We start from the raw sequence: 26,272 nt of genomic DNA on the forward strand, positions 1-26,272 counted from the left end.
TCCCTCACACGTCGTCCAGCGCCCGTGAGGCGTCTGATGTCTGAACGGATCTGCTGGATCTAAAATATAAATACGACCCCCAATTCCAAAAATAGTTGGGACAGTGGGACAAAACGTCAATAAAACCAGAGAGTAACTCATCGAGCAGTTTATTAGGTACACCTGTTGTTCATCGTTCATTTAATAAGCCACACTTATCGTAGAGATTAACTTTCTGGGTATACAATTACTGACTGTAACCCGTCACCTCCCTTTACCCCATTTATTAATTAAAAAGGAACCCCGAGTGCCCATGATGTTTGGGTGATGGAACATTCCCAGCACTGCCATGACCTGACCTGGTATAGACATGGTATCGTGTGTTGTACTGATTTGTGTGTATTAGGTGCAGCAGTGTTGTTGGGATTTTAAACTCTCTCTCGCTCGCAGTATTGTACTCTCTCTCTCGCAGTATTGTACTTTCTCTCTTGCTCGCAGTATTGTACTCTCTCTCTTGCCCGCAGTATTGTACTCTCTCTCTCGCAGTATTGTACTCTCGCTCTTTCTCTGCCACACAGTATTGTACTCTCTCTTGCTCGCAGTATTGTACTCTTGCTCGCAGTATTGTATTCTCTTGCTCGCACAGTATTCTACTCTCTCTCGCTCGCAGTATGATACTCTCTTGCTTGCAGTATTATACTCTCTTTCTCGCTCGCAGTGTTGTACTCTCTCACACAGTATTGTACTCTCTCTCTCACACAAAGTATTGTACTCTCTTTCTCTGCCACACAGTATTGTACTCTCTCTCTCTCTCTCTCTCGCAGTATTGTACTCTCGCTCTTTCTCTGCCACACAGTATTGTACTCTCTCTCTCTCGCAGTATTGTACTCTCGCTCTTTCTCTGCCACACAGTATTGTACTCTCTCTCTCTCGCAGTATTGTACTCTCGCTCTTTCTCTGCCACAGTATTGTACTCTCTCCCACTTGGAGTTGTACTCTCGCACGCAGTACTGTACTCTCTCTAGTATACAATAGCGTGTGTTGTACTGGTATGTGTGTATTAGGTGCAGCAGTGTTGTTGGGATTTTAAACACCTCAGTGGGGGCAGGTACAGGAGGAGCCGTTCGCACCCAGAGCGTCTACACTAGTGTGAAACGCTCTTCCTTCACTTCCGACGTCCACATTCGATCCTCACACCTCGCCTCACAGGAAGTGCCCCCGGGTGATTTGGTGTTCTGAGATAGCGGCTCGGCGGCAGGGCTGTTTATTTAGCGGCGGTGTGGAGGCTTCTGGGAGAAACGCTACATTACACGACTCATTTCCTTTAAATACACTTTAATACAATCTAATTATCTTCTGACATTAAACGCAGTGTGTTTGTGCTCGTGTAAGACTGTCGCTGACTTCCTGTGTGTGTGTGTGTGTGTGTGTGTGTACACACTATGGCACACATCCTGTATAGAGCACAATGAGTTTCCTACTACAAGCTCATTTACCGCCTGCTGAGACCGATCACCCTGTTACCTCCCCACCAACACACACACACACACACACACTCACACTGTGTTCAGGCAGAAGTGTCTCACACTGCTTTTGCCTGATGTTTCACTTGCAGACTCGTTTTGGGGAGGTGCTTGAGTTCCCCCTGGTTCAGTGACTAGACTTGGTGTGTCGCTGTGATAAGCACTTGTGTAGCGTCACGAATCAGCCCCTGGTGCACAGTAAAGAGCCGCTAGTAAATTAGCACAGAGCCGCTGTTGAACATTATTGAGTTATTGGTTAACAGTTCAGAGTTACTGGTGAATAGTACAGAGTGGTTGGTGAACAGTACAGAGCTGCTGGTGAACAGTACAGAGCTGCTGGTGAACAGTACAGAGTGGTTGGTGAACAGTACAGAGCTGCTGGTGAACAGTACAGAGTGGTTGGTGAACAGTACAGAGCTGCTGGTGAATTAGTACAGAGCCGCTAGTGAACAGTACAGAGCCACTGGTAAATTAGAACAGAGCCACTGGTGAATAATGTAGAGCTGTTGGCCAAAAGTGCACAGTGAACAGTACAGAGCTACTGGTGAACAGTACAGAGTGGTTGGTGAACAGTACAGAGCTGCTGGTAAATTAGAACAGAGCCACTGGTGAATAATGTAGAGCTGTTGGCCAAAAGTGCACAGTGAACAGTACAGAGCTACTGGTGAACAGTACGGAGCCACTAGCAAACAACAAAGAGCCGCGGATGAACAGTAACGAGTTAAAATGAACAATACAGAGCTGCTGGTGAACAGTACAGAGCTGCTGGTGAACAGTACAGAGCTGCTGGTGAACAGTACGAAGCCACTAGCAAATAACACAGAACCGCTGATGAACAGTACTAGTTAAAATGAACAGTACAGAGCTGCTGGTAAATTAGTACAGAGTTGCTGGTGAACAGTACAGAGCCGCTGGTGAACAGTACAGAACCGCTGGTGAACAACACAGACCCGCTGGTGAACAGTGCAGAGCTGCTGGTAAACAACACAGAGTCGCTGGTGAACAGTACAGAGCCGCTGCTAAGTTATTACAGAGCTACTGGTGAACATATAGAGCTGCTGGCAAAGAGTACACTGGTGAACAGTAATCTGGGCCCAGCGTAGCACCCAGGGCTGATCAAATCCTTCCAGTTTTAAGTTTTAACAAATGTAGAAGCATTAAAGGTTTTTACCACACACATGCCACCCTCGAGTACAGTCACTCAGCACAGTGCATCATGGGAATATCCACATTCCTCAGTGTCCTGGGTGGACGTGCGTGTGTGCGGAGGAAGTCGGAGGGTTTTAGTTCTACAGAGCCGATTGAAATAAGCGTCAGGCTGGTACGGCTCGGCTCCTTTGACCTATTTTGCGCTCCCCGCGTTACGATTTTAATCTCCCTCGTGTTCCCGCTGGAATTCTGTGGCGGGTCGGAGCTCTTTTCCAGCGCGATGCCGTCAAGGCAAACTGGTGCGGATCAAGATGCAGTTTTACTGACCAGTAATGAGACGTTTTATTTACTGGGATTAATATTGCAGGAGGTTTTGCATGTTTACCCAACAATAAAAAAGGAAAACAAATAAACTGTTACATAAAACGTTTAATTTTGCATAAATTTTGGAGGAAAAACAGGTCTGTATAAATATTTGTATTCGATCACGGTAACATCAGGAGTCGTGTCACCCGCCCGTGTCCCGATTCTGCCAGTTCTACCAGTTCAGCTCAGATGGAACGGAGTCGCCCACACGTCTTATCTGTGGTGGGAAGAGAATCTGACTCAGAGCTGCTGCTGCTGATATAATCCCGCTTATCACCAGCTAACCGTCGTACACGCTCGAGAACCACTACAGTAGTACAGTTCAGTTCAGTCGTGTAAAAACAGCGACTCAGGAATTCATTTCACAGGTTCAGGAACCGGTTCTGATGATGGAGCGGCGATACTGGAGATCTGCAGATCTGAAGAGTCCGGGCCTGCAGAAGGAGTTTGTTTTAGTATTAGTGCAGTAATATTGCAAAACTTAGATCACAAATGCCGGTGCTGAAAGCCCACGATGTTTATTTTTAGGTGTTCTTGGTATCTATATGTGTGTAGTGTAGTGGTGTTTACACATCAACAAATTTTTCACATGTGGGCATTTAAAATGTCCTAACATGTTTTTAGGAAATATTAATGGACTCGGTATACCCCCAACCGTAATAAAAAAGTGTTTTTACTCTATCGGGCTGGGCTGGGCGGCTATATGAACAACGTTTGGCTGTTGTTCATACAGGGAGGGAAAAGCCGGATAAGGGATTCCTCATAACTGATGCAATTACGACCTCTGCTGGCTGACTGATGGCGTCTGCACAAAGTTGAGGGATAATGAGGACCAGGGTGTGGCTCTCCATGCACAAAGCTGACCCGCATATGAACTCTCCTCGTGCAGTCGGCTACTGCACACGTGTCGGAGGGAGCGTGTGTCAGTCTCGCTCTCCTCAGTTGGAGCGGGGGTCAGCACCAGTAGAGAGGAAGCGTAACGCAATTGGGTAAAAATTGGACGCGCTAAAAATGGGAGAGCCCAGAATCAAGAATCCTAGTCCAGTTGTAAATGTACCAAGAAATCCAAAACCACAAAAGTTCTGATGCCACTAAAATAAATCACAATTTCATAAACTAAACGAGACCAAAAGATTGTAATGACGCCATACACTTGAGAATAAAATGTCAGAAATTCGGGATAAGGTGGCGCTCGGTTGGCACAGCCATCTAACTCACTAGCTCACCACTGCGGAAAGTTGGAACTTGCAAGCTTCAATCTCAGCAGAGCTGCCGACCTCGGCCGGCGTCTACACGAACACAACTGGGTCTCTTTCCACCGCCACTGCAATACATGGGGTCTGATCGAAAACCTAGTGCGCTCTCTACATAGACGCATTTTACGTCATCCTACTCTCACTCCCGAGAAGGAGGCTGTTCGAATTCTTAGGTGCCTTCAAATGTTGCCTAGTAAGGCACCTTAAATCTAAACGGTATTTTGACTGAATAACGAGGGAGCATTTGCTGAAGGCAATCCCAGCATTCAGTGCGGCACAACTTTTCTCCCACAAAAAAAAGACAAACGTGGCGAATGGATGCGGAGTTCTTTTCATACGTAAATAAATGTATCTTTTTTTTTTTTTTAATGCGTTTTTCTCCCAATTTATCGTAGTTTTGCTGCTGAGGGACCCCTGATTGCAATCAAGGAGGGTATATTGCTGCTCATGCCTCCTCTGCATTCTGCACAGGCGCCTCTCTATCTGCTAATCAGGGTCCTTACACAGCGTTTGAAGACCCCGCCCACATAGTCCGTTCATCCCTCCCTGCAGGCACTGCCAACTACGCCCGCTAGATGGCAACGCCGAGTTTAGAACCAGGGAGTTCAGAATCTCGGTGCTGGTGTGCTAGCGGAATATCCCACTGCGCCACATGGGTGCCAAATTATCATTTTTCATTTGTATAAACGTGCACAACTGTGATTTATTTGCAAATTCGGGCTTGTCAGCGAATTTAATCATTTTCGGTATACGGAGGGAGACGTTAGTTGACATCCTAGCGTGTTATGCCACCTCATCCCATTGGTTTGAATGGCATGAGGTTAACTGTGTTAGCTTCATAAGCGAAAACCAATTGGAATCAGTTATAAAATATAAAATTAAACACTTTAATTATATAGAGTGGTTTAAAACAGATATTTTACAAAACAGTAACCAGAACAAAATATTTAATTCTATCAGAAATAAACATTTAATTATTTATTATTTCATATAATTCACCAAACAATCCAGAACTGAATGTTTTGATTTTCCTAATTAATTAAAAACCAGGAATGTAATTTTATACAGTTAAATTCTGCTAATTACTTACTTTATTCCTTACCATTAAAATGCTATTAAAACAGAGTGATATCTATGTGACCTTTTCAGCTACAAGAACAGCCGCTTTTTTGACAAAGCTTCTTACAAGATTTTGAAGTATGTCTGTGTATAGGAATTTGTGCTGTTTGGTCAAAAGATGACAGCGCTTGTATGGCTGGGCACTGATGTAATACTGTAAAACAGTAATACTGGAACAGGAAAGGACCTTCCCTAAACTGTTCCTGCAAAGTCAAAATGCCTTCATTAAGGAAAGAATAAAAGTGATTTTTTAATAACGGCTTTTCCGGGCCTGTAGGGAAATAATCACGCCGAGCTGAGTTTGTGTAACGCAGTGATGATTGATGTGCGCTGATTTCATATGGAACTGAACTCGCTCTGATGTGTTTTATACGAGTGTCTGAGTGTTTGATGTCGAGGTAATGAATCATTCAGAAACACCACAACACACACACACACACACACACACACACACACACACACACACTCATCTTCAGCGTGATTGTTATTCACCCAGCCTTTTGAAAACCAACAGAAGCGTCGATGACTGGGTTCCAAGACCCAGAACAGAAGCCATTTTTGTTTGGATTCTTAGATGCCAGTTGTGGATGAAAACACAGAGTCCCGGTTCGTCCCAGATCGGTGCCTGACGGGGATCCAGTTTATTGCATCAGCGCCGGGTTATTGATTTCGGTAGAGTGTGCGGTACACCCCGGCGTTTTTCATTAGCGCTTACCGGTTTAACTGGATGGTGCAACATCACGCAAGAGTCAGTACACGACGAAAACAAAAGAAGCTCGATTCCTTTCTCATCTGTGAGCTGATGTTTACACTCGAGAAACTCGGGAACCAAGGACGCAAACGTGGACGATTTATTGTAGCCGATAACCGCCAAGCTTCCAACGTTATAGCAACACGTCTTCATCCTGGTCAGGGTCACACTGGCTCCGGTCTCACCGGAATCACTGCCCACGATGCAGTAACACACTCGGGTCAGGACGCCAGTCCATCCTCGGGCCCTGACGTCCTTTTTATAATCAGAGGTTCTATTTTTTTAACTGAAGCATGATGCAAAATATCCACATCATTCCACTTAGATCCGCTTCATACTGACACTAAACGATTTGTGCCTTAATGTTCAATAGATCAACTTTTGGTGGTTAAATTTGGGTCTTTCAGCTGCTCCTCTTGCTAACAAGTCTATAAAATTAATTACATGCTTTCAAAGTTGTTTGGCAACAGTTTGGGGAAGGTCCTTTACTATTTCACCCTGGCTTTACTCCTTATACAAACACACACTCACACACACCTGAATGTTGAATGATGGCAATAAATCCTGACACATAGTCGGCATTCTAATTCATCCTCAAGGTGTCGGATGGTGTTAAGCTGAGTGATTGTGCTGGCCAGTCTAAATTTCCCACACCGAACCAGTTCGTTATAGAGCTCAGTAAGAGGATGTCAGTGGGTCACTGGTGTGAGTAAACAGGAAGGAGAATTCCCCAAACTGTTTCACCAGGATTAACTCACTAGTTTATATGATGTGATTAAATAAATGAAATTCAGTGTAAAGCGGCTCATGTGTCCAGCACAGAGCCCTGATCTCAGTCCCTCTGAACACCTTTGGGATGGTTGGAGGGTCAGTTGTGGACCTGACTGGGCACAGACACAAATTCCCACATGCACGATCCAAAATTTTCTAATAATCTTTTCCTGAAGTCGTCCAGTTTAATGTTGTAATTTTCTTGGTAGCCAGTTCAGCTGATCTTCAGTCTGGTGTTTCAAGGGTGCCAGATCTTTCCTGTGTAGAGCATTTTTGAACACAATAAGTGTTATGTTATTTTGAATTTTAATAATTAAGCCAAACTAAATATAAATTGGTCATTGTCCGGCTGGGCTGGGCGGCTATATGAACAATGATTGGCTTGTTGTTCATACAGGGAAGGGAAAAAGCCGGATAGGGACTCCTCATAACTGATGCAATTACGACCTCTGCTGGCTGATTGATGCCGTCTGCACAGCGTTGAGGAATAATGTGAACAGGGCGTGGTTCTCTGTACACAAACCTGATCCGCATATGAACTCGCCTCGTGCAGGTGAAAAGATGCAGTCGGCTACTGCACAGTTGTCGGAGGGGGCGTGTGTCAATTCGGTGTCCTCATGGGGACGGGGTCAGCACCAGTGAATCGGGTACAGATTGGACGTGCTAAAAATCGGAATTGGTCATGATGTGCACGTTGCAGCACAGATTTAATATTATTTGTTTTTGGTGACCCTGTGCCCACTGTAGCCCTAGATTCCTGTTCTTGGTTTGGCAGAGTTGGACCTCATCATCCATCATACTGTTAAAACGGTTGGGTTTCTTATCTGTCTTACACTGACTGTTGTGTGTAGAAAAGATTAGCAGTTTCTGCCACGCCACATTTTGTCCCCGGTTCTAATGTTCTGCACACAGGAACCTTTTTACAATCCTAATTTAAATATTTTAAATATATTAAATATTAGATATATTGTGAAGGCTCGACTGTTATCACATGTTTTATTAGAGGTTTTTAATATGTAAAATGAGGGTTTTTAATATTAAAGGACTGTTTGATTGATTGTTGATTTGAGTGAGTAAAATCGTCTCTGAGCTGCTGGACTTTAATGGACCGGCTCTGACTGACAGTTGCTTTAAAACAATCTCCCTGTGTTTCCTAAATGGGCTCTGAACCCACTGCAGCCCTGATCAGAATAGAGAGATTACTATAAGATAAATAAATAATAATTCCTCTGTTTCCTCACTGCAGAACCGTGAGATCATTTGGTCGTGAGTCGGAGGGTGAAGCAGAGGATTCAGCTCGATCCTGCACTGGGTTTAAAGGCAAGTGTGTGTGTGTGTGTGTGTGTGTGTGTGTGTGTGTGTGTGTGCGTGTGTGTGCGTGTGCGTGTGTGTGCGTGTGCGTGTGTGTGTGTGTTAATCCACGCTTGTTAATGTGATGTTGCAGTAAATATCAGAGGATTTCAGGCAGATTCTCTCATACAGAATTAATTCAAGTGCTCAGAGAAAACCATAATTACTCTCTCTCTCTCTCTCTCTCTCTCTCTCTCTCTCTCTCTCTCTCTCTCTCTCTCTCTCTCTCTCTATCTCTCTCATTCACTCATTTATTCACTTGCTCTCTCACTTATTTACTCACTCACTCACTCATTTACTCTCTCACTCACTTATTTACTCACTCACTCATTCATTAACTTACTCTCTCATTTATTTACTCACTCACTCACCCTCTCACTTACTCTCAGTCTCTCACTCAGTCACACACTCACTCGCTCTCTCATTTATTCACTCACTCACTCCTTCACTCATGTACTTTCTCATTCACTCACTTACTCTCTCTCTCACTCACCATCTCACTCACTCATGCTTTCTCTGACTCTCTGTGTGCTTGTTGTAGAAGAGAAATAAAAAGTGAGTGATGGAGTGAGTGTGTTTGAGTGGCATCATGGGAAACACGGAGGTGTTTTATTACCTTCTTATTTTTTTATTTCATCACGACTCTCAAGATTCTTCTAAGAAGAAAAATCCTTTAATCACATCGTAGAAACTAGTGAGTTAATCCTGGTGAAACAGTTTGGGGAATTCTCCTTCCTGTTTGATCTCACCAGTGACCCTCAAACTGAGCTCAACAAATCCCTCAGCTCAACACCATCCGACATCTTCAGGATGAACTAGAATGCCGACTGTGAGTCAGGATTTATCGCCATCATTCAGCGTCAGTACTCGACCTTATTAATGCTCGTGTGGTTAAATGGAAATAAAAATCATCACAGTCGTGTTCCCCAAAACGTGTGTGTGTGTGTGTGTGTGTGTATATAAGTCCACCTACTGTCAGTTTTGTCAGTTGACATTAACATTAGAAGAACATGCCAAACTCCTGACGGAAAGTGACTGGTGGTGAGGTTCAGCACTGTGCCACCATGTTGCTCATATTCATTTATTTATTCATTTTATCTTTATCTTGGTCGGGGTTGCGGTGGGTCCAGAGCCATTTGAAACAACTGGGTGCATGACAACCCCACTATACACAGGGTGGCATGTTATCCCAGGGCTCCCCACATTCATTCATTCCTTCACCTGCACCTGCTCTTGATGTTTTGGATGGGTGGGGCGAGAACCAGTGCCCCTTCCACCCAGGTTCTTAGGATCTTGTAGCCGTGTGGCACCCACACTACCCGCTGTGCCAGCATGCCTCGTGTGTGTGTGTGTGTGTGTGTGTGTGTACGTGAGTACGTGAGTGTGACGTCATCAGCTCTTTCCTGACCTGCTGTGTGTCTCATGCATGTTTTATTCAACACACACACACACACACACACACACACACACACACACTTTGTACACACACACACACACACACACACACACACACACACACACACACACACACACACTTTGTACACACACACACACACACACACATGAATTAGTAATGCTGGCAGGGAACTTAAAGCGTGAGAAACAAGAGGAGCTGAACAGGACACACACACTCTTCAAGTACATGACCAGAAGTATGTGGACACCCCTTTTAATTAGCAATGACGGGCACAAGTGTAACCATACAGTCACAACATCTCCATAAATAAGGATCTACTGTACAATCGATTCTACTGAGGAGCTGATTTGTCGTCCACCCCAGCGCTCACTACTGAGTCCCAAACTGCCTCTGTCTCTGCCAGCATGAGCACCGCTCGTCAGTAGATCTCAATGTGTGGCTGTAGTCAGGGCAGCTGTAGCCTAGTGGTTAGGGTACTGGACTAGTAATCATAAGGTCACTGGTTCAAACCCCACCACTGCCAGGTTGCTGCTGTTGGGCCCTTGAGCAAGGCCCTTAACCCTCAATTGCTCAGATTGTATACTGTAACTGTACTGTAAGTCGCTTTGGATAAAGGCGTCTGCTAAGTGCCGAAAATGTAAATGTGCAATGCCAGTAGTTGGCTTGAGTGGTATAAAGCACAGGTTATACAGGTTATTGGACTCGGGAGCAGTGGAAACACATTTCATGTCCTGCCAGTCATGAACCAAACTGGTTTGGATAAACGAATGATACCCACAGCGATGAGCGCGGTCGTGAATCTGTCTGTCTCTCTCATGGTCGTACCGCCAACCTGTTGGCGTCTGGTTGCATCATTTCAGCGTCCCATCATTAACGCGTCATGTGACCGACCTTGCCCTCGTCTCGTTCCGTCCCGCTCTCCGGATTGGTCCGTGCTTCGCACGTCTCGGCCAATCCGATTTCACCGCGCTCTTACATCATCCGAGTTGACGTTTGAAGTCGGAGGAGCGGTCGGAGGCAGACGTGATGCAACAGTGAGACACGACGGCGTTCTCTCGTCCTTTACTGCATCACACCCGCCGATCACCAATCAGACGCCTGTAAACGATCGTCTGCTCGACGTCTCAGACAGGAGGTGGAATAGAAAAGTATTGGGACGCCCCTTTTAATTATTAACTTCACGTGTTTCAGCCATTACTAACAGGTGTAAAATATTAATCTTCTGAACCTCCAGTGTCCTGCACAGAGCCCTGACCTCAGCCTCATTTAACAGCTCTGGGATGAACAGGAACATCGACTGATCATCAGCACCCAGCCATTCATCTTCTCTCAAAATGGGCACAAATTCCCATACACAGACATACTCCAAAGTCTTGTGATACGCCTCCTCAGAGGAGCGGCTGTTACTCTAGCTCAAAGATCCCCCAGAGGTCATTTGTTTTTTAAATGGGACGTCAGGTGTCCAAATACTTTTGGCACCTGACTGTGAGCCTGACGACCCCAACTACGAGACCTGAGCCAGGTTTCGCCAACAGCCACGAGGCATCTCAGCCCCCTATTGGGCACAATGACCCATAATTAAATCCCGAACAGCACAAGCAGTGTTCCCAGTCCATCGTTCAGTATGATTATGTTTATGTTTTTGAAATGGGACGTCAGGTGTCCGAATACTTTCGGTCATATAGTGTGTGTAGACTCCTGTATGTTGACTTCTTCTGTAGGAACTGCACGAATAGTCAGGCACTGACGCTGGGTAAAAAGGCCTGGCTCACCACAGACATTCCAATTCATCCCAAAAGTGTCCACTGGGGTTAAATTATGTCCATTTGTGGATTGACATCAGCCAGTAACTTCTCAGCGCCCTGTCCTCTCCTACATGGAATAGTGGTCTCTACCAGGGGCCTCTTTCTTGCACAATAGCCTCTAAGCCCATGGTTCAGCAAAGCTTGCTTGACTGTGGACAGTTGTCTGCAGTAATTAGGAGAGGTGTCTACATACTTTTTGCCATATTGTGTTTGTTGAGTGAAATTGGTGTGAACTTGAACTCGTGTGTGTGTGTGTGTGCACGCGCAGGCAGAGCAGGTAAATGCTGCGGCCGGCGGACGCGTGTGAGCAGCGGGTGGTCTACAGACGTTCAGGCTAACCCACCATGCCGTCGTCCACGCGGAAACCAGGGCCGAAGGACCCCGAGCTCCTGAACCTCTTCTTCAAAGATGATCCCGAGGAGGTGTTCTTCGACCTCCATGAGATCGGCCATGGCAGTTTCGGCGCCGTCTACTTCGTAAGTATTCGTCTCAATACTAATAGCAAGTCAAGCGGTAGCGATATTGATATTGTTAATATTTAGCAGGTGGAAGTTCCGCCACTAGAGGGAGCTGTAAGCACAGCGCGAGTGTGCTAATGAACTTTTTTTTTCCTCGACATTTTTAAACTATCTTACTTCTGCATTTTCTCTCTTTTTTTCCCAGTTTAGTCGTAGCCAGTTCCTCTTTCTCTGCTTGAGACCCTTCTCCGACGAGTACGCAGTCCACCGATTCCTTCTTATTCACCCGTATTTTGGTGGATTGGCGTGTGAGGCAGTCCCGCGCACATAGAGTCACGTTCTGATTTTCACGTTTCTCCACTTCTGTACAAGCACCTTTTGGTCCCTGCCCTCTTTTTAGTCCCGTCTTGTCCCACCCAGCAGACTAGTGGACGAGTGTCTCCTGCACTATGTGCACTGCCGACCGTGCCTGCTAGGGGGCGCCCAACTAGCAACTCACAGAGTTCAGTGGAATATCTTAACTCTACATGTAAAACAATAATCCTCCTAACCTAGTCATGTTGGATTCCCCGGCTGTACATTCCTCAAATCAGTTATATGCTTCCAACCTGGTGGTAACAGTTTAGAGAAGGCTGCTACCTTTGCCACCATGACCGTGCCTTTGATAACCTCTGGAATGAATTGGAATACTGAACGTGATCCATGCCTTCCTGACCTCACCAGTGCTTTTTTGACCAAATGGGTACAAACCAGGGTTATAAAATAAAATGTCCAAGGCTCATGATGAAGTGTCCACATACTTTTGACCATATAGTCCGTGTAGAAAGAATGAACTTAAATATTGAGATGATTATTTAGCGGGTGTTGTCTGATGTTTTCTTTTACAGGCCCGGAACTCCTACACCAATGAGGTGGTGGCTATTAAAAAGATGTCCTACAACGGCAAACAGACCACCGAGGTACAAACCCAAGCATCTTATCCTCCCACCAGGCACAATGACTTAGATTTAAATCCTGACCAGCACAAGCAGTGCTCTCAGTCAATTATCTAATGTTATTAGGTTTATGATCAGACTTTCGATCCCAGTTGTGAGACCAGGTTTTGCCAACAGCCACAAGCCATTTTAACCTCCCCCAGGGACAAAAAGAACCTCAAATTTAAACCCTGAACAGCACAAGCAGTGCTCTCTGTCTGTTATTCAGTATGGTTAGGTTTATGATCAGACCAGCAATCCCAATTATGAGACCTGAGCTAACTATTGCCAACAGCCACAAGGCATTTCAGCCCCCCAATAGGAACAATGACTCAAAGTTAAATCCTGACCAGCACAAGCAGTGCTCTCTGTCTATTATTCAGTGTGTTTAGATTCCTGATCAGATAATCGATCCAGTTATGAGACCTAAGCCAAGTTTTGCCAACAGCCACAAGCCATTTCAGCCTCCCCCAGGCACAAAAAAACTTAAATTTAAATCCTGACCAGCACAAGCAGTGCTTTCTGTCTATTATTCAGTATGTTTAGGTTTATAATCAACCCCAATTATGAGACCAGAGCCTGGTTTTACCAACAGCCTGCGCCATTTCACCCTCCCCCAGGCACTATTACTCCAATTTGAATCCTGACCAGCACAAGCAGTGCTCTCAGTCCATTATCTAATGTTATTAGGTTTATGATCAGTCCTTCGATCCCAGTTGTGAGACCTGAACCATGTTTTTCCAACAGCCATGAGCCATCTTAACCTCCCCCAGGCACTATTACTCAGATTAAAACCCTGTACAGCACAAGCAGTGCTCTCAGTCCATTATTCTGTGTAAATAGGTTTATGATCAGACCATCGATCCCTGTTGTGAGATCTAAATCAGGTTTAGCCAACAGCCAGATTTAGCCTTCCAAACAGGAACAATGACTCATATTTAAATCCTGACCAGCACAAGCAGTGCTCTCTGTCTGTTATTCAGTGTGTTTAGATTCATGATCAGACAATCGATTCCAGTTATGAGACCTGAACCATGTTTTGCCAACAGCCACAAGCCATTTCAGCCTCCCCCAGGCACAAAAAACTCAAATTTAAACCCTGACCAGCACAGGCAGTGCTCTCTGTCTATTATTCAGTATGTTTAGGTTTATGATCAGACCAGCGATCCCAGTTAGGAGACCTGAACCAGGTTTAGCCAACTGCCAGATTTAGCCTCCCAAACAGGAACAATGACTCAAAGTTAAATCCTGACCAGCACAAGCCAATCAGTGCTCTCAGTCCATTATATAGTATGGTTAGGTTTCTGGGAAATTATATAACATTTTCATTGTTGATAAATACTTTTGATGGACACACTCCTGTGCAACGGCCAAATAGACCAAAATAGTATTATTATTATTATTATTGGTATTATCCAGATCCTAATGTGTTAGCTTGTTGGTATTTATGATGCTATCATGGTTCGGTGTTTGTATGTGCAGAAGTGGCAGGACATCATCAAGGAGGTGAAGTTTCTAGAACAGCTCAGGCACCCGAACACCATCGAGTATAAAGGCTGCTATCTGAAGGACAACACGGCATGGGTTCGTATCAACCAAATGGCTCAAAATAAAGCCCGGCAGTTTTAATCTCACAGTCTTCACGTAGCGTATATTCATGAGTGTCAAATATAATCAAGCCTGACTGTTTTCCAGTGGTTTAACTGGTCCATAAATGAAATTTGACTGGTTGATCCAATAACATTTTGTGTTAGGAAAAAAACGTCATACTTCCATATTAAATGAGTTTGTTTATCAGTACAGGTTCTGATCTGAGCTGTGGAATCCAACCCAGTGCTCACAGTGTTTTCTTTTTCTCTTTCAGCTGGTCATGGAGTACTGTTTGGGCTCGGCCTCCGATTTATTAGAAGGTAATTCCACATGCGCTAAAAGAAATGTTATGATCAAGGTTCTCTGCTAGAAACTTAATCGTGCCAACCTGGTCAGGCTTCCTACAGACACAGCTGGCCGTGCCAGAGGCGCCCGGCACCCTGTGTGTCTTAGTGGAACCTGACCTGCTGCGACCCTGACCAGGATAAAGTGCTCGATAAACATGAAAAAAAATTATAATTTTTTTGTGTGCAGTTCATAAGAAGCCGCTGCAGGAGGTGGAAATCGCTGCCATCACCCATGGTGCCTTGCTGGGACTGGCTTACCTGCATTCCCAAAACATGATCCACAGGTGAGTTCCTGACTGACGCGTGTCTTCCAGTTAAAGCTCCAGATACGCGCTCACTTCCTCATTCCTGACTGCTTACGTCTGATGTCACATGTTTATGGACGTCAGCACAGTGTGATGTTGTTTTAATGGTAAAGGGTTCTGAGAGGAACAGGAAACTGAAAGCAGCGGTTCCACCTGAAAAGCGTGAGCATGACTGGCTAATGTACAAACATTATATCACTATCGCTGGGATTGCGCCCTGTGTTTTCCAGTGACACTGGACCCACCACAACCCTGACCAGGATTCACCTGTTGATTCTGTTTTATAAGACGACAGGTCATTGTTTAGGTCACCAGTTAGCATTAGCATATTTTAGTGGAGTTTATTTTTGGTACGTATATCCACGCCCATGGTTTTGTAATGGGTTATCAAACACAGTTTTAGTCAAAAGTATGTGGACACCTGACAGTAACCTTGTTGGACATCCATTACAAAATATACATAAATGAGTAAGATATGTTTTAATAAACAAATTGTTCTATTTCTGTCTTTCTTTTCCCTTTTTTCTCTCCTTTTTTCTTATTTTATTCTTTATTTCTTTCTTTTTTTTGTTTTACATTTTGTCTTTGTTTTCTTTCTTTTCTTTTTTTCTTTCCTTTATTTTTTTTTTATTCTTAATTTCTGTCTATTTTTTTCTTTTTGTTTCTTTTTGTATTTTTTTCTGTCTTTGTTTCTTCCTTTTGTCTTTCTTTTTTCTATATTTTTTTCTATATTTTGTCGTTCTGTTTTTTTTTCTTTCTTTTATTCTTTTTTATTCTTTGATTCTGTTTTTCTTTGTTTTGTTTTGTTTTTTTTGTTTTACATTTTGTCACTGTTCTTTCTTTCTTTCTTTCTTTCTTTTCCCTTTTTTTCTTTCAATTATTCTTTTTTTTTATTCTTTGTCTTTCTTTCCTTTTTTGCTTATAAATTCATCTTTTTTTTCTTACTTTTTCCTTTTTTTTTTTCTTTCTTTCTTATTTTCGTCTTTCTGTTTTTCTTTCTTTTCTTTTTCCTTTTTTTTCTTTTGTTTTTTTTATCTACATTTTGTTGTTTTGTTTCTCTCTCTCTCTCTCTCTCTCTCTCTCTCTCTCTCTCTCTCTCTCTCTCTCTCTCTCTCTCTCTCTCTCAGAGACGTGAAGGCGGGGAATATTCTCCTCACAGAGCCTGGCCAGGTTAAACTGGCTGATTTTGGTTCGGCCTCCATGACCTCTCCCGCCAACTCGTTCGTGGGGACGCCGTACTGGTGAGTATCTCCAAAAACAAATATTTATTTTTTCATCACTTACCAGAAACTCTAGAAATGCATTAGAATCCCAGACAATCAGCAGTTTGAAACTTGTCTTCATGATTTAATACCTGCCACATCACTGGTTGGTTGGTGTGGGCGTACAGGTGTTCCTAATAAAGTGGCCCAAGAGTGTGTGTATTGTACATGTCATAAATAAAATTGTTTTATTGAAGGTTCTGTTTTGTCCTGCAGCCCTGATTAATTACATACAGGCTCTGATAACAGAGGAAAAGATACGGGGGGCAAATAAAACCATGTTATAATTTTCACTCCCTGTGTGTGTGTGTGTGTGTGTGTGTGTGTGTGTGTGTGTGAACAGGATGGCTCCAGAGGTGATTTTAGCCATGGATGAGGGTCAGTATGAAGGAAGGGTGGACATCTGGTCACTGGGGATCACCTGCATTGAGCTCGGTCAGTGTTATGTGTGTGTGTGCGTGTGTGTGTGTGTGCGCGCTTTAGGTCTGAACTAGAGTCTTAATTCATTTTCTCCAATCTCTTTATTCCGGTCATAGTCAAGGTGGGTCCGGCAACACTTAAATAAACAGAGCACTTCATTTATTTCTTAGTTTAGTCATTTTCAGTTCCCAATTATGAATCTGCTGCTGCTTGCACAACCACTGATCTGATCACGCAGAGCCGGATCATTGCACACTCCCTCCGACACGTGTCCAGTCTGTGGCCACTTTTCATCACCTGTTAGTGTTGGGTTCTCAAACTGAGCTGTATTGCTCTGTTTTATTGAAGCTTTGTTTAGTGATTTTTTTTCTTCTCATTTCTTTTGAGAGAGAAGCAGCGGGCTGTGATTACGAGTCAGTACGTTGGTGGATTGAGTAGCTGGCGTGCTTTTCACGGCTGCACTTCCACCCATCGTTTTCTCTCCTCGGTTTCAGTACTTTTGTTTTAGCGAGTCAACCAGCAAACAGAGTTGAATCCCTGATTTATTTGTGCATTTGACTCTTGAATCCTTTCCTATTTTTAGGCTTGTGGGGTCACTTGGCTCAGAATGTAGAGCGCTAATTATTGACGCTCTATAGTTCAGTAGTGCTATTTTGTTTGTGTTCTTCACCCTAGTAGTTTGGCTCTTCTTTCCTTTTCATGATTCGGTTCAGCTCCTGCACTGGGGGCCAGAATGAGCCGGTGCTGAGGATCATTTTTTAAATTCCTCATCACCACCCTTAAACACAGACATGGAAAGACATGCTCATAAACCAGAGACAAGGTTAGAACCCAGATTCCCGGGACCCTAGTGCTTCATGATAACCACCCTAGATACTGTAACGTCCCGTCCCGTCCCTGACCTAGACCAGGACGACCTGTTCTTTTGTGATCTGTACAGTTTGGGTGTAAATGCTGTAGAGCAGCGTGTTGATGTGTGTGTGTGTGTGTGTGTGTGTGTGTGTGGTTTTCTCCATACAGCCGAGCGTAAACCCCCTCTGTTCAACATGAACGCTATGAGTGCCTTATATCACATCGCTCAGAACGATTCACCCACACTGCAGTCCAACGAGTGGTGAGTACACACACACACACACACACCACACACAATCACAAACACTCACTCACGCAACGATCAAAATAAACTCCATGAACCGTCTGTACTGTTCTACACTAACACTGGCCAAAAGTATGTGGACAGTTCCAGTACGATTGTGCACAACAAGAGAAACAAACACCTTTGGGATGAATTGGAATGTCTACTGCAGGCCAGGGCTTCTCTCCTGCACCAGAATGACCACTAATCCCCACAGACACACTCTAAACGCTTGTGGAAAAGCTTCCCAAACAAGTTACCAGCGAAGAGGCAGAACCGGTCAATATTACTGTCCATAGTTTTGGAACAGGATCTCCCACAAGCTCATGATCATCAGGTGTCCACATACTTTTGGCCACATTATGTACCTAATCTCCATAGACAAATCCTGACCATAGAATAGGTCCTACCAACCCTCCCGTGCAGCAGGCAGCAGGTCAGTCTGAGAAACGTCCCGGCCTGGCCAGCCTGGTTATGTTCCACTAAAAAAAGTAGAAACGTCCAGGAGCAACAACAGCTCGACTGCAATGCTAAACAGGACTGCTGAAGTGCACAGAACTGGGTTCCAAACTGCTTTAGGAAGCAGCACAAGTGTATATCAGGAGATAAGATCACCATGCACAATTCCAGGTGTTAGCTGGAGTGGTACAAAGCACGGCATAACTGGACTCTAGAGCACTCGGGCGGATTCCACCAGTCATTCAAAAAAAGTGAATCCTGAATTGACTGGCCTGTACTGACCTCTAGTAATGAATAGTAATGAATCGGAATGGCGACTGTAAGCCAGGCCGATTTCATAACTGTTCTTGCTGCAGAATGGTAGTGACTCCCTGCAGTCATTTTCCAAGAAGCTTAATCAGAGGATTGGACGCTGGCATGGCAGCAAAGCAGCATTGACTGTGGGTGTCCAAATAATTCTGGCCAATTTAAATCATATTGTAAATACTAACCACCAGTGTGTGTGTGTGTGTGTGTGTGTGTGTGTGTGTGTGTGTGTGTGTGTGTGTGTGTGTGTGTGTGTGTGCAGGTCGGATGCGTTCAGGAGCTTCGTGGATTACTGCCTACAAAAAATACCTCAGGACAGACCGTCCTCAGCAGAACTGTTGCGGGTGAGCGCACACACACACACACACACACACACACACACACACACACTCACACACACACACACGGGTTATGACTAACTTGTTCTCTTTCGAATGTTTCAGCCCACAGGGTCGCCCACTCTCAGACACACACACACACACAACATAAACAACCCAAGCACATGACTCGCCAGCCTAGATTAATACGGTTTATAATGATAAGATCAACCACTTTATCATGGTCAAGGTTGCGGTGGGCACGGTTCCACTGGGAAACACTGGTATCAAGGCAGGAATAATTAAGACGGAGCGCCAATCAATCACAGGGCTTCGGCCTCCCGTCCCTCAGACACAGCCTGTCATGTTTGTCTACACGCATGGCCGGCCGATGGCACCGCTGAGATTCGAACCCATATCATAGTGGTAGTGGGCTGGCACAACACACACACACACACACAACATAAACAACCCAAGCACATGACTCGCCAGCTCCAAAATGATCACCATCCTAGATTAACACGGTTTATCATGGTCGAGGTCGTGGTGGGCACGGTTCCACCGGGAAACACTGGTAGTGAGGCAGGAATCATTTAAACGGGGCGCCAATCAATCACAGGGCTTCGACCTCCCACCCCCTAGACACAGCCAGTCATGTTTGTGTAGACGCATGGCCGATGGCACCGCTGAGATTCGAACCCATATCATAGTGGAAGTGGGCTGGCACAACACACACACTCACACTTTTTTAGTTTTCCAGTTCTGTTCCAGTTGTTCTTACACCTTACTGGAACATGTTACTGGTTTTCCTTTAATTTGTCACTTGCTTTAACACACACACACACACACACACACACATGAAGTGCTGGATGAATCAAATTCTCACTCTATCATTGGCTGCTTCGTGTTCTGACGATGTGCTTGTTACTCATCGGTCCCCACTCACACACACTCACACACACACACACACACGCGTTATCCACCCACACGTTATAGCCACGTGTATGTTAGTCAGTCGTTTCCTGTACCAGTGGGATCTGTGGAAAGTCAATAAAAGTGTGTGTGTGCACATGTGTAAATGCGTGTGTGTGTGTTCGTGATCGTGCACATTATAATCCCTCCGCTACGCCGTGACCCAAATGAGAGCCGTAGGAGGAAACTCGAGGAAGCGGGGCGGGAGGCTTAGCGTCACCCCATCGCCGGCTAAATTTGGATCGCCCTCGACGTCTCCGAGCAGAGCAAAGCTTTCAGACGCCGTACAGCCGAGAGTATGAGGACGTCCCGTTCCGAAATCATGAGCGCTAAACGTAATGGCAGCGTCTTTTGCAACCCTTAACAGTCTCCGCTCCTCTGGGAAGGTTTTCCGTGAGATTTGTGTACGAGTGTCTTTTAAAAAACAAATATATGTATATATATATTAATGATGGATGGGAAGGCCTGGCTCACAGTCGGCATCCCAGATCATCCCAGGGCTCTGTGTTCAAATTCATCATACAATACCACAAGCTGGAAGCATTTAGTTTACCTCATATAATTGATTTTATACACCTGTGAGCAGTGGGTAGGGCATGAAACACCTAAACATAATAATTAGAAGGGATGTCCACATAATTATGAGCAGAGACAGGACACCCTCTAGTCGTCTATCTCGAACGCTCTGTCTTTAATACCGTCCACTTTTTTTGGCCCTAATTTTTTTTGGTCACTAATCTGAGTTTAGCGTACAGATCTGTTCCCCCGACACGCTAAATCTACAGCGTGCGGCTCCAAGATCAGCTCCTGCCGTCTGACCCAGCCATGAAGTCCAGATCGAGGTTCAGTAAGATTTAGGAACGTAGTGGGATTACGAATGATTCAGTCTGTAGATCTGTTTTCTCATCAGTCAGTCTCAGACGTTCCTCTTTTTCCTATGATGTGTAATGCTCCAGTATTGTGTGCAGAAGTGATGCTCCCACCACCGTACTTCACTGTGGATTTGGTATATATACACCGATCAGCCATAACATTAAAACCACCTCCTTGTTTCTACACTCACTGTCTATTTTATCAGCTCCACTTACCATATAGAAGCACTTTGTAGTTCTACAATTACTGACTGTAGTCCATCTGTTTCTCTACATACTTTGTTAGCCCCCTTTCACCCTGTTCTTCAATGGTCAGGACCCCCACAGGACCACCACAGAGCAGGTATTATTTAGGTGGTGGATGATTCTCAGCACTGCAGTGACACTGACATGGTGGTGGTGTGTTCGTGTGTGTTGTGCTGGTATGAGTGGATCAGACACAGCAGTGCCCACGGGCGCTGTTGGCTGGATATTTTTGGTTGGTGGACTATTCTCAGTCCATCAGTGACAGTGAGGTGTTTAAAAATTCCAGCAGCGCTGCTGAGGATGATCCACCACCTAAATAATACCTGCTCTGTGGTGGTCCTGTGGGGGTCCTGACCATTGAAGAACAGGGTGAAAGGAGGCTAACAAAGCATGCAGAGAAACAGATGGACTACAGTCAGTAATTGTAGAACTACAAAGTGCTTCTATATGGTAAGTGGAGCTGATAAAATGGACAGTGAGTGTCGAAACAAGGAGGTGGTTTTAATGTTATGGCTGATCGATGAATATATATATATATATGGCTTCTCTAGACGTGTTTGGTGGCACATCGTGCTGTCGGAAGAGGCCAAACCCATTAGAATGAATGCAGGACACGAATAGGTGTAACTCATCAGAAAGGAGGCACAGAGTGTCACCTATCAGAGACGTTTGTAGACGTACCAGGGGTCCCATAGAACCAGCAAAACAAACCTCATTCCGTAATGGAGCCACCACCAGCTGTCCTCTGTTGTACCAGTTTTTGGCACTTCTGGTTAGAAACGTGTTCGTTGTAGGTTACTCTCGGTCAGCCGGACGGATAATCTGGTAACAGACCGACCTGTAAGCCGTCAGCCAGGCCGCTAGCACTTTCTAAGATGTCCTTCTGGCTCCAGACGAGGCTGTGTCCTTCTGTCTGAGCCGACTGAATTACACTCGTCTTCTCCCTGATTTACGTCTCTCCGTGTTTTTTTCCCCTCGTGCTTGTTGCCCTTGGCTCACTCATTAAAATAATGGTTTGGCAAGAAATCAAATCAACACGGTGCACCAAAATCCGAGCGGAGAGAGGGAGGGAGGTAATGAAGTATCAGTACCGCACTTCTCTGCTCGGGTGCTTCGCTGTTCGGAAAGCTGTAAAATTCCGGCGGTGAAATATAAACACCAAAAGGTTCCACGGTTATACACGATATGGCAAGAAGTTTGTGGACACCAGATTATGAGCGAGTCCAAAACCATCGCCCATTCCTCCTCTTGGCACCTACTACAGCCTCCACTCTACAGGGAGCGTGTCTGTGGAAAGTCAAAGACGTTCTGATGCATCCCAAAGGTGTTCAGGGCCTTGCTTTGTGCACAGGACCACAGTCATATTAAATAGGAAAACGGCATTCCCTAAACTGTTTCCTGAAACTTAAAGCATAGTCTTTATTTTTTATATTATCTATATTTGATGGACCTGTCAGTAATTGGTGTGGCTGGAAAGCTTGAACTCAGGAGAGCTTAATGAGGCAGGTTGACACAGAGAGCAGTATAGCGTATGGAGAGTCACGCACTCACGATCACGGAATCCCTTCAGCCCTCCCACCCTCAGACACAGCCTATCACGTCTGTGTAGGCACTATAGCTTGAGAACTCAGCCGTGGTGCAACCGAGGTGCAACCTGTCTAGATAACTCCATAATAACAGAATAGGGTATCGTACATGCTGAGAGTCAGGCGTCCACATACTTTTGGCCGTGTAGCGTACAGTGTGTTGTGTGTTGGTATTTATTTGTACGCTCTCTTTGTCTCTTAGCACGACTTTGTACGCCGCGACCGGCCCGTGCGAGTCCTCGAGGATCTGATCCAGAGGACAAAGGATGCCGTGCGTGAGCTGGACAACCTGCAGTACCGAAAGATGAAGAAGATCCTGTACCAGGAGAAGCACAACGGCCCCATGGGCGAGTCGCAGGAGGACGATGAGGTTGGCGCACACCCACATCCACCTGGTTCACCTGGTTCCTGACCAGTAGTTAATGTAAAAAGCACAGACCCGGTGTTCCAGTGCCTGTAAGTCCTACTGTAGCTATTAAAGCCGAAGGTCGAAGGTCCTGGAGCTCGTTTATTTGGTACTGGAACTGGAATCTTTGGTACTGGGCTTTGGTACTTGGTACTCCATTAGAGTGGAGGGCAGAGGGTTAGGCTCTCTACCAGTCCCGGGATATGAACTCACAACCTTCCTGTCAGATGAACCAGTTATATCGCATGACTGAACCAACAAACCCGCATCACACTGACGTTCAAGCCATCGTCACCACCTCCTCAGGGATGCCCGCATTTTTTTGGGCATCTTGCTCACTTTTTCCATGTGGGTGCTGGTTACCTGGTTTCCGGGCAACCTAGAGACTCCTGTGAGGAGTTTGTGAGCATGTTCTCCCTGGGTCTGCTTGATTATTATCCGAAAACATGCCGTTAGGTGTCTGTGGTTGGGTAAGTGTGCAGTGGCTTGGCGCCCAGTCCTGAGGGCATTCCGCCTCTGTGCCAGCGGTTTTGGGTCGGCTTTACATTTTTTTCTAATTATTTATGCATTTTCTCCCAATTTAGTGTAGCCAGTTAGTCTTCTGCTGCTAAGGATCCCTAATTGCCTCAGAGGAGGGTGTATTCGCCTGTTCCACGCCCACTCAGCCCCTTCTTTTTGTCCGTACCTCGTGGATTTGCACCCGAGGCTCATCCACTTCTGCTAACCAGGGTCCTTAAACAGCGCTTGAAGACCCCACCCGCTTTTTTTTAAGTCTGATCTTTTCCCACCCAGCAGACTTGGTGGCCAGTTTGTTGTCTGCTGCAGACACTGCCATTTGTGCCCGCTAGATGGCGCCCAGCCGTCCGCTAGCAGAGCTGAGATTCAAACCAGGGAGTTCAGAATCTCAGCGCTGGTGTGCTAGCGGGGCGGGTCGGCTTTATATCGTCATTTATATCGTCTTTATATCGTCAACCAACAGCTGCACTTCTGCCTGTTTCAGCGTGGTGTCACTAAATGACCGATAACTGACCGTTTTTTGTCTTTTTCTCTATGCTGTCTCTCCCTGCAACCCCTAAACCCACCCCTGTCCCCGTACTCGTCCCCGTACTCCTGAGCAGGACAGCGAGCAGAGCTGTAAGGTGAACAGTGTCGGCAGTAACCACTCGCTTCCCAGCACCTCCATCAGCACAGGAAGTCAGAGCAGCAGCATCAACAGCCTGCAGGAGTGTAACGATGACCCCTGCTCCGAAATGGCCATCGCCCAGCCCGAGTACGACAGCACCCTCGAGTCTTCCACGCATCATAAAAAGGTCTGCTCACACACACACACACACACACACACACACAATAATACCTGCAGCTTTGATGAGCGCTGCACTCACCTGTGGTTGTGAGGTTCCACTCTAACAGGTTCCACTCATATTGGAGTGTGTCTATGGGAACATATGAGATGGGCATTTGTGGGGTCAGGCACTGTGTTTAACAGCTATGCGGTCAGGGCTCTGCGCAGGCCGCTGGAGTTCCTCCACATCAGACCGATCAAACCGTATCATGCTGAGACAGGAGGGACCTTCCCTAAGCTGTTGACCATTGAGAATGAGAAGCATGAGAATCATTTCTTTTAAATCACTGATTTTATAACAGGTGTAATAAATTAATAATATAAAATAATTTACATACTTCTGACTTTGCAACAACAGTTTAGGGAAGGCCCCTTTCTGTTGCAGCACGATTGTGTCCCTGTGCACAAAGCAAGCTCTATGTCGGCATGGTTTGATCGGTCTGATGTGGAGGAACTCCAGCGACCTGCACACAGCCCTGACCTCAACAGCTCTGGGATGAACTGGAACCTCCACATCAGTGCCCAGACATACAAATGCTGCCACCCTTTGAATAAATGGGCACAAATTCCCACAGACATACTTCAAAGTCTTGTGAGAAGCCCTCTCAGAAGAGCGGCTGTTGTTCTAGCTGAAAAGATCACATAAACGTCACTATTTTAATACAGTTTGTTTCTGATGTCCAAATACTGTTGGTTAAGTTCAGCTGCACATTATATAATATACATTTCCTAAAAATAAACTACGTAATGAAATAAAACTGATGTGTGTGTGTGTGCTTGTGTGTGTGTGTTTAGGATCATCAGTTTATCCGTGATGACGGCGCTCATCGGGAGCAACGCTCTGACCTCCGACCTTCTTCGTCAGACCGGGCTCAGGCTCGCAACTATAAAAACCGGGAACGCTTCGCTACCATCAAGTCTGCTTCACTGGTGAGTGTCATCATCATCATCATCATCATCACTACATGGAACAGTGGTCTTTTTAACAAGGTCAAGAAGAAAACCCAAACTTTTACTCAAATGCTGAAAGATCTAATCTGAGAATCACTTCAACCGGTCTGTTCATGAATTAAAGGCTGTTTACAGTCAAGCCAGCTTTACAGAACAGCCGGGCAGCCTCTGAGCTGATGGTGATGCAAAGCTTGCCCAAACTGGCCCTATTTATATGGGCACAGACAAGCGACCAGTAAAAGTTAACCATAACCATTAACAAGGATTTTTCCCTTTCCGACCAAAATAACTCTTGAACTGGCATCTTGAACTGGTTCAGTTCAGGCTCCTTAGAACTTTGGTGCTGTTCAGAGAACCGGGTCACGTTTGCACCTGTTTTTATTAGAAGCGAGTTTGCATCACCAACAGGGGGTGCTGCACAACACACACTAGTAGTAAACAGTAGTAAGAGGCTGACAGAGTGTGTAGATTAGCTGTGGGGATTTGTGCTGCTGTTACAGATCAACTATCGGTGATAAGAAGGCGCACTAGTTCCTCTACTGACGTCATCGTGGTTCCTGTTCTTAAGAGTCCTGATTCAGAACCTGTTTATTTTTGGTGAAAACGGTTCAGGCAGTGGTAGCTCAGTGGTTAAGGTACTGGACTAGTGATCAGAAGGTTGCCAGTTCAATCCCTACTTATCCCTATCTTTTAATCGAATGGCTCAGATACAAACACCCTAACCAAATATATTAGGGCCGAAAGAATAACGTAACCTGCCATGAATTTAACCCAAACAAACAAATCAATCCTTAATATCACACATTTATCACTGTTGGGCCCCTAAGCAAGCCCTTAA

At 45.3% G+C, this 26,272-nt stretch overlaps 1 protein-coding gene across 3 annotated transcripts in view; it reads left to right on the forward strand.

Annotated features, from left to right (window-relative positions):
• taok3a (TAO kinase 3a) overlaps nucleotides 1-26,272 on the forward strand; it is a 52,258-nt gene that overhangs the window by 12,155 nt on the left and 13,831 nt on the right. For 2 of the 3 annotated variants that reach the window (XM_063017433.1, XM_063017431.1), the window contains exons 2-14: nucleotides 8,161-8,238; nucleotides 11,759-11,962; nucleotides 12,832-12,903; nucleotides 14,401-14,502; nucleotides 14,783-14,828; nucleotides 15,043-15,139; nucleotides 16,288-16,401; nucleotides 16,766-16,857; nucleotides 17,863-17,956; nucleotides 19,005-19,086; nucleotides 22,938-23,105; nucleotides 24,260-24,451; nucleotides 25,279-25,413. In XM_063017433.1, the coding sequence (XP_062873503.1) occupies nucleotides 11,831-11,962; nucleotides 12,832-12,903; nucleotides 14,401-14,502; nucleotides 14,783-14,828; nucleotides 15,043-15,139; nucleotides 16,288-16,401; nucleotides 16,766-16,857; nucleotides 17,863-17,956; nucleotides 19,005-19,086; nucleotides 22,938-23,105; nucleotides 24,260-24,451; nucleotides 25,279-25,413 (1,326 nt within the window). In that variant the 5' untranslated portion in view covers nucleotides 8,161-8,238; nucleotides 11,759-11,830. Of the gene's footprint in view, nucleotides 1-8,133; nucleotides 8,239-11,758; nucleotides 11,963-12,831; nucleotides 12,904-14,400; nucleotides 14,503-14,782; nucleotides 14,829-15,042; nucleotides 15,140-16,287; nucleotides 16,402-16,765; nucleotides 16,858-17,862; nucleotides 17,957-19,004; nucleotides 19,087-22,937; nucleotides 23,106-24,259; nucleotides 24,452-25,278; nucleotides 25,414-26,272 lie in introns of those variants that run through there. The other variant, XM_063017432.1, reaches the window with a different exon arrangement.

The sequence above is a fragment of the Trichomycterus rosablanca genome, chromosome 21 (assembly GCF_030014385.1).
Source record: "Trichomycterus rosablanca isolate fTriRos1 chromosome 21, fTriRos1.hap1, whole genome shotgun sequence".
Taxonomy (NCBI): domain Eukaryota; kingdom Metazoa; phylum Chordata; class Actinopteri; order Siluriformes; family Trichomycteridae; genus Trichomycterus; species Trichomycterus rosablanca.